At 34.0% G+C, this 8,616-nt stretch overlaps 1 protein-coding gene across 12 annotated transcripts; it reads right to left on the bottom strand.

Annotated features, from left to right (window-relative positions):
- Positions 1-257: 257 nt before the first annotated feature.
- Positions 258-7,105, bottom strand: PDF2 (prefoldin 2). Of its 12 annotated transcripts, XM_028080140.2 has the most exons (4): positions 4,290-4,367; positions 3,859-4,192; positions 2,993-3,097; positions 258-900 (listed from the first exon to the last, which is right to left on the bottom strand). In XM_028080140.2, exon 4 carries the CDS (start codon positions 875-877, stop codon positions 437-439), a length of 441 nt encoding a protein of 146 aa, XP_027935941.1. In that variant the 5' UTR covers positions 878-900; positions 2,993-3,097; positions 3,859-4,192; positions 4,290-4,367; the 3' UTR covers positions 258-436. The 12 variants fall into 12 exon arrangements, with proteins under 12 accessions (XP_027935941.1, XP_027935939.1, XP_027935937.1 ...); XM_028080138.2 differs by lacking the exons at positions 3,859-4,192; positions 4,290-4,367 and adding an exon at positions 6,892-7,105 and having other exon boundaries at positions 258-903; XM_028080136.2 differs by lacking the exons at positions 3,859-4,192; positions 4,290-4,367 and adding an exon at positions 6,892-7,105.
- Positions 7,106-8,616: the final 1,511 nt, after the last annotated feature.

Genomic DNA, 8,616 nt, shown 5'->3' with positions numbered 1-8,616 from the left:
TTAAACACCACTAATTTGATATGGATGAAATAACAAGTTCTTACATCTCAAATCCAATAAATTTAATTTAATTATAGAAAAACGAATTATCGAATCATTCTCCCAATACCTCTTTCCTGCATTTGGGGTCAAAATACATATTAAACAAAAGGCAATTACATGGAAGAAGCATTTTAACCCTGATGAAACATGACAAAATAGCTTTGACCACTAGAGTATATGCCCTAGTCTTGCACACACAAAAAATCTACAAGAACTACACGCAATAAAGAACAGTTTTTTTCAGCCAAAGCAATTAAACTGAAGGTCATATCAAGTTATAAATAATTTAGTCAATACTCTGTAAAGCAAAGCATAATACTTCCTCCACCCAATTGTAAAGAAAGGCAGAAAATTTTGGCAAATAGTTTGAGAAAACACAATAAAATTTGACAAATCATTCACTTCCACCAGCAGGACCCACAAGAACTCCTTGAGCAGACCCTTCCTTCCTACCAGATTCATCCTTCACCTCAGCATCAGCCTTCCTTATCCTGATTTTATATTTAGCCTCAAACTCAGTAATTTCCTTTTTCTTCTTTTCCAGTGCCTCATTAAGCCTTGCAACAACCTCTTCAAGACCGTCTTTATTTCGCTGCACGGCAGGCAAGACCTCTTTGATGGTTCTCTCCACAAGCACCCCTCCAATCATTCGGTAGCAACGTCTAGTTTGGTCAAGAGGCTGAATGGCATTGATGACTAATGTGTGCTCACTGACTTCCATCTCCAGTTCAGTTATTTTGGAGTAAATTTGGTTGAGCTCAGACCTCATAGAAGCATACATATTTGCAACTGCTTGTTCATTTATTGGTTCCTTGCCACCTTCAGCTTTGGCCATGATTCTACACTAATGAAAATCAACTGCTTTCGAGGTAAAGAAATAGAAGTGTAATTGGAATAAACACAAGTATACCAGCAAAATATTTGAAATGTTGTTAGCTTCATCTTTCTTTCAATTAAATACAATTCCTTTCTTTCAGTGCTATCCAATCTATAGAGATAATACACTAAGATGCAATAACATCAACATTCATAATTCAATAAAGCAGATCCAAAAGTGTTAAACATCACATTTTTTGCCTATACTTTATTGTAAAAATCCATATAGGATGAATCTCTCTTGTAAAAACGACATTGAATTTGTTTGTTTCTTTGTCACGATTTATGCACAACACACCGAGGTAACAATTTTGTGGTTCAGGGGTTCTCAGTTCCGCTCTCAGTTGATTGTCCTGGACAGCCTCTGAGATCTCTCTACTTTCCCATTTTCTTTCTCTTGTTCATTTCATAGATAGGGCAGTGAAAGTTAGAAACTAGTGGGTTAGGTCATGATGACACCCTAACCCCTACCAAGGATGGAGGAACATGCTTGGGGAAAATAAGCTTGTTTAGGAAGAAATTTTCTTCACCTTCTTTCTTTTATTTGGTTTAGGTTTTCTTCTTCTTCTTGGAATAAATTATAGACTCATGCTCCTTTGTTTTTGTAGGATGGCTCTTGGACACCATTAGTTTGGTAAGGGGCACACCTAGATGGATCAAGAAGGGCCTTGAAGGTTGGCCCAACATGTGGGGGCTGCATTTGAAGAGGAGAGGAGTTTGGTTGAGCTTCTAGATAGCTTGGGCACTCTTGGAGAGCAAGGAAGAGAGCATGGGTTGCCCTAGTTTCTAGAACATAACAGTTTGTATTTGCTAAGAGGTCCCTACCCATGCCTATTTAAGGGAGCCTCTATGTAAAAGGTTAATTAATATTGAATTTGAGACACCTTAGTGTGCTTTTGTGAGCTTTGCTCTAGTGAGAGTGTTTACTCTTGGTCTTAGTGAATTTTCAAATTTAGGTAGTGAATTTTTTAAGCTTTTTTAGGAATTAGTTTTTGACTCAGGTTTTGGTTATCTTAGCCATTTAAAACTTGAATAGGTAGTTTCAATATGGTTTCTTTTAGTCTTTTAGTGCAGCATTTAGTTTTAGCTTACTTTTATCATAATTTTGTAGGTCTTAAGTAGTGAAATTTTGATTTTTTTTCTGTTATTTTCGAATTGTGACTTGGTTTTTATTTTCCTTTTATCATTCAAAAGTTGTCTAGATAGTTACTTTACAGTTCCAAATAGTAGTCCAGTACAGTTCTTAGTTTTAGCACTTTTAGCCCATCAGTTACTAGTTTTAGGTCTTAGGTAGTTATATTTTGAATTTTAGGTAGATTTGGTAAGTTGAGTTGTTTCTTAGCTAGATTTTATCATTTTAAACTTGTTAGGACAGTTGCTTTACTTCCTTCTAGGACAGTTTAGTGCACTCTTGTGTAAATAGGTTAGTTACTGTTTTAGGTGTCTTATAGCATTTAGAATGTGTCTAGGTAGTTTTTATTAATTTTAGTTTATTTTTTACCTTCTTTATGTCATTTAGAATGTGTCTGGGTAGTTGTTTAGCATTTCCAAATACTAGTTTAGTTCAATTCTCAGATTTTGCAGTTTTAGCCTATTGTAGTCTAGTTTAGGTCTTAGATAGTCAAATTTTAAGTTTTATGCAGATTTTGGTGTTTGAGCTATTCCTTATCTTCTTTTTACCAATTAAAACGTGTCTAGATGTTTTCTTTAATTTTTCCTAGGTTGATTTAGTGCAGTTTTACATTTTTGACTAGTTTAGTAGGCTATCTCAGTTTTAGGAAGTGAATTTTTGAAGTCTTCTCATAACTTAAAGTTTTAGGTAGTTTTACATTTTCTGCTACATCTCTTGCAATTTCCGAAGTTCGTAATAGGAGGAACAGGGAAGATAGTTGCCTAAGGGTGACCAAGGACTTAAGAAGTACCAATGATTGCCTATAGTTTTCTTAATACATTCTAGTTATTGTTTTCTCTAATTAATGGAATGACAATATATATAGATTTAGATTGTAAAAGATAGTTTTAAAAACAGTAACATGAGCTTCTATGTGTGGTAGTAGAAGGCCTAGACATTTACCAAGTTGACCAAGCAGATGCAGAATGCAAGTTTGTAGGAATGTGAGGTCTAGAACTGCTTCTAGCTGGTCTAAAAGGATTGTTGTTCTCTGATTGAGACTGGAAGCTGAAAAAAAAATGATCAACAAGTTAAAACTTAATAACATCTACTTGAATCAAGCACAAAACCTTATCCCATTAGGTAGAGTCAGTCAGCACCATGAACCAAATAATGTCATTATTTCTATTGTGAACCATTGTGTCGACAGACAAACTCGCAGAAACTGTCAAATTATTTCATAAATAAGAAAGTTAGATGATTCAAGTTTCTCCTATAAACCAAAATCAACTCGTGCACTTCAATTTTTTGGAGTAGTTAGATATAGAAGTTCAGGGACAAAGTGTGTTTTAGCTTATGGAAAAAACTCAAATTATTTTACCTTCTTACTTTCTTCTTATAAGTACTAATGCAGTGACTGCAGTCATAATAATTAAAGTGTAATGAGTCACAACTCATGATCAAGCAATAACGGCTAGAATGTATTCATAACTGCATCATAATACCATTGATATTAAGCAAATATTGAATGGCAACAAGTTAGTGTATGTTTGGAATTCCGTTGAAGATGGTCAGTTTAATTGAATAATGAAAACGTAAAAGCAATAATGTTGTTGCTTCGAATGTAACGGCCGTTTTAGGCATTTTAACATTCAATGAATAAGATCGCAGTCTCGTACGCGATTTTGACTACCATGATTGAATCCATTGTTTCCCCTCAAAAGGGGCGTGAGAAATGTATTTTGGCCACCAATCAAGCAGAATACCAACACTCAACAAAAATCAGAAAAAGAAAACCAACACTCAGCAAAAAAAAAAAAAAGACTTACTGGAAGGGAAATTAGGAGGCAGAATCGGAAGTGGTTTTGTTCTATGAAGAATGTAATGTATTTAGCGAGGTCTCAATGGAGGAGAGCACAGAAGTGACAAGGTTTGGGGCGGGTGCGGCAGGTGCATAGAGGTTCGTGGCAAGGTTTGTAGAGGGGTGTGTTGAGGTTCGTGGGTGAGAAAAAGAAGTTTCGTGTACCATTCAATTTCGTGGAGAACTTTCAATTGACAGAGAAAAAGTTATTTTATCAAAAAGAAATTAGCCAACAAAAGAGTTCTTCTCTATGAACGCTCTACCTTCTCCCACCACACAGCTTACGACGTCGTACAGTAACACTAAAATGAAAACAAGGATGAAGAGGTTCAGTGGCTAACTCAAGCTATGGATGGAAGGAGGTGCACAACGAAAATATGAGTACAAAAGGGAAGGGACCTGGAGCAAACTATGGAGGTGCACAAAGTCACTAGCACCATGGCACACGACAAAGGAGACTACTGGGAGGGGCTGCAGCTGCGGCGCAGAGAAGATGAGATGTGAAATTAGGGTAAAGAGATTTTAGTATTTACCAAGGACAGAAAAGGTATTTCACATGAGGGTACATTGGGTATTTTGAAATGGGTAGGGAGGTGCAGGAGAAAACACTTTGGTGCAGGAAATAGGACCCAAAAAAAGTGACTAAAGTTACTACACCAAAAAAAAAAAAAAAAAAACTCTAGAAATTGTCATTCCATCCAAAAAATTAAAAAAAAAAATGACTTTCAAAATGTTTATGAATCATATAATTCACAATTGATATGATAAATCACCTCTCCAATACATGATAAGATTCACTATTCAATTACCATGATTTTAACATTCAATGAAACATAAATATTCTTATACCAAACAAATGGGTTCAACTTTCAAGACTTTCTAACGTTTCATATCTCAAACGTGAATCCAAACACATCCTTAATGGTTCAAAATCCCTTAATGCAGATGGATCAATGAGGGTATTAAGAGGCCCCAAACATAAAAGAAATTCAACCAACAACAAAAACTCAAAGAAGTTGAAAACATTTTAGAATTTAGCTGAGAATCCAACCGATTTCTCATCAAAGGTAGAACCCTATAGTCTTAACTCACCATTCTCTTTGCCCCCTATATGAATCACTGGCTCCAATCCCAGAGCCAGAAAACAACCCTCCATTTTGTGTGTTCCCACCACCAGGCACTCCTCCATCCACCACCATGCCAATCCCCACAGGCTTTCAACCCACAACATCATCACCACCTGACTTTTATACTTGACCAGTTATCCCAACCCAAAACCCCCATTGAAACCCCTTTGTTAAACCTTTTTAGTCACCTTTAAGGTCAACAAAAATTCCAAGTTGTCCCCCTAAAGCATAATGTAGTTAGGGAAATGACTCGGGATCAATCCAAAGAGACAGTAGCTGTTATGTTTTAATTTTTAAATTATCCTTGCTAAAATGGAATGAAAATGCAAGGGGGGAAATTAAATGAAAAGTAAAATGAGACTATCTATCAACTAGACTCAATGCACGGGATGCAAATGTAAAATGTTATAAATGATGCAGAATGGTTTATACAATATGAATGCAGATTTTCATGCAAGGGAATGAATCTAAAGAAGTCTAATTGGTAAAGAGAATATAAAGAATGCAAAACCCTAAATGGGTACTAACTATATGCATGAAATTTAAATTTAGAAGAATGCAGTGCAAGAATGCTTAAAACAGCGAACACAATGAAGATGCAGAACCAATGCAATGTACGAAATTAATCCAATTTATATTGCTAAAATGAGTTATGTTAGCTAAAATGCAGAAACTAGTGCAGAGGATTAAAATTCTATGTGCAGGCCTAAGCTAATAGCTTTAGCTCTGATGCAGAAAATATTCATATAAATGCCTAAACAAGTCTAAAATAATGAATATGAATGAACTATGATGCCCAGTTACAGAGAACAAATGCAGAAATTAAAATCATGTTTGAAACTCAATGCCGACAGTTTCAAAGCATATTTTCTGGTTCACTTGCAGACTATGGAATCTTAAGATGCTGATGCATATGCAATGGCTTAGGCAAATTTAAAATGCTCAATATGAATGGGAAATGCAAGGTGAACAAGTAAAAAAATGGTAGGAATGAAATTCAACTAGTTGAACCTATTATTAACAGCAAAAAAAAAAAAAAAAAAAAAAAAACCTATGACAGCATTGTGACTAAATGCAGTTTTTATGCAGATTTCAAAATGATATCAGAAACTACCAATGCAGACCTGAACAAATCTCAAACAACTATGATGCATGGTTAAAAACCTACTATGAACCTATTTAGACAGTTTCAAGATCAGTAATGTGGATGCAGATTTCAATGATTGAGCTATGATACACTCGTGTTATATGCAAAGCGAAATGAGTCTACTACTTCTAATCGATGCAACAGATGTAAAGACTGCATGAAATTCAAACTAAGCCAAGTTGAATCAGAAACTACAATTATGATTCTAACGCAAATGCAAGTGCAGCGTTACCTACTCTGTAAATGCAAGTTATGAGTGATATGTAAATTCAGCTCTTAAACAGATGATGATATCTAATTATGTGCATCATGAAATGAATCAAAGACAACTACCTAGACCAGAAAATGCACAGGAATTAATATCATCAAATTGGGTATCAAGACGTACACAAAAACTAGAAATTAAAATAGATGCAAGAAGCCCTAATATCAATATTATCAAGGTTAACCCTACTACACGATTTAAACCACAAAAACAAGGCATCCTGTTCTGATTGTCTGACTCAAGAAGACCTCTTGGGAAATAAGAAAGAGAGAAGAATACAATACGACAGAGAGAGGGGAAGAAGAAGTGACGATACCCTATACTACACTACTCTACAAAGAAGAAACTACAGAATGAGGAAAGAAGATGTGTCGAAGAGAGTAGTCTCTTTATCTTTTCCACACAAAAAAACCTTTTTATTCAAACAGAGAACCCTACGAATCGAAGAAGAAAAACCCAAACCTAGGTCTTATCCACGCCTCAGCCTGAGCGACTTCGAGTGGCACTGAATTCGCTTAGCAGCAGCCTCGATTCGAACTCAGCTCCCCAGATTCAAACCCAGCACCTCTGATTCAACGTTAGGTCTTGTGTGCACTCGTCCTTTTGTTCAGCTAAGCGTTCTGGGCTCAAAAGCAAATGCGTCCCAAGCCTTTAGTCAGTCTTCTTGACTAGGGGTTGGTCTGCAAAATCAGAAAAAAATAGTAAGGGGTTAAAATCGAAAAATCTCATACATAAACCTATGTGAGCAAAACTAAACTTAATATATATTTCTATTTTGGTATAATTAGTGATTTAGTTCCTTATTTTTTTTTAATCTGTACAAGATACGTATCAAGTCGTAAGATTTTTTATTTTTTAAAATTTTTAAAATTTTTAAAATTTTTATTTTTTTTCTATAAATTTATAAACTGCCATGTGTCAGGTTACCCGTTTTGTCATATGACAGTTTCCAGGTTTTGCCACGTGACAATGGTAATAGTTGTTTTCAATTTAGTTCTTTATTTAAATTTTTGGTTCAATTTAGTACTCATATCTTTTACAACGATCCAATTTTGTTCTCTCCAATTTGAGACCAAATTATTAAATAAGCTTAATTACAACTTATATATACATGTTTCAATCATTTCTTTTTTTACAATCACTCCACCTAAATACTAAAATTACTTTATTTTTTACATTTTTAACTTTGTAATTTTTTACACAGAAAATTGTTTGTTATTATGACCAATTCCTTATATTGTTCATAAAAATTAAGACTGGAATTGCGTTGGTATTTCAATGTATGTATATAAATACAAAGTCTATCATAGAAAATGGAGATCGAAAAGGAAAATATTTTCTACACTTTTCTCTATCTTTCTTATCACCACTCTCATAGACACACGTGCTTTTTACCTCCTTTGGGAGAAAAATAAAATAACAAATCTTAGAAAAGGAGGCAAGAAAAAGAAGAAGAGAAAATGTATTTATAATATAGAGGACGAGAGAGTGAGATTGATAGAGAAAAAGAGATATTAAAAATTTTTGAAGATACGTAACTGTTAGTTTAATTTTCTTTTGATTTATTTTTCCCAATTTTCATTATATTTTGTTTTAATCATAAAAAATATTTTTTCCCATTTCTTTAGTGTATGTCCGGCCGCTCGCGTCACGTGATACCCATCTTAAAATTTTGCTTTTTTTTTCAAAAATATATAAAGACCTAAAAATAAAAAATAGTTTTCTTTGTTTACTCTTTCATGTCTATCCGGCGGTTGGCATTGCAATGACATCCACATCCAATTTCCAATAAATTTTAAAAAATATATGAAAGATTTTAAAAGATTGGAAAATAAAAGATTAAAAAGAAGAATTTATTTTCACTGTATGTCTGGTCGCTCATGACATAACACAAATTTTCAAATAATTTAAAATACTAAAAAATTAATTAAAAAGGTTTTCAAAATTATTAGAAAAATCAAATCATTTTCCTAATAGTTTTTCAAATAGTTTTTTCATAAAGAACCATGTAACCTTCATTCTCTATTGTGAACATGGAGATACGTAGGAGTGAGGATTAATCTTTGTTGGTCCCAAAAAACCAAAAAAATGTTTGTTTCTTTTGTTCTTTCTTTAATTATTATTTTTGGGGAAAATAAACATTTTGAAAAACCGCATCCTTTTTGCACGTTGAATTAAAGATACCGT

The sequence above is a fragment of the Vigna unguiculata genome, chromosome 7 (genome assembly GCF_037176805.1).
Source record: "Vigna unguiculata cultivar grain cowpea cultivar isolate G323 ecotype 2 chromosome 7, ASM3717680v1, whole genome shotgun sequence".
Lineage (NCBI taxonomy): Eukaryota > Viridiplantae > Streptophyta > Magnoliopsida > Fabales > Fabaceae > Vigna > Vigna unguiculata.
This window is presented reverse-complemented; position numbering and strand designations above follow the sequence as displayed.

Excerpts from the sequence above, each read along its gene's own strand:
- PDF2 (XM_028080138.2), bottom strand. The coding sequence starts at position 877 with ATGGCCAAAGCTGAAGGTGGCAAGGAACCAATAAATGAACAAGCAGTT.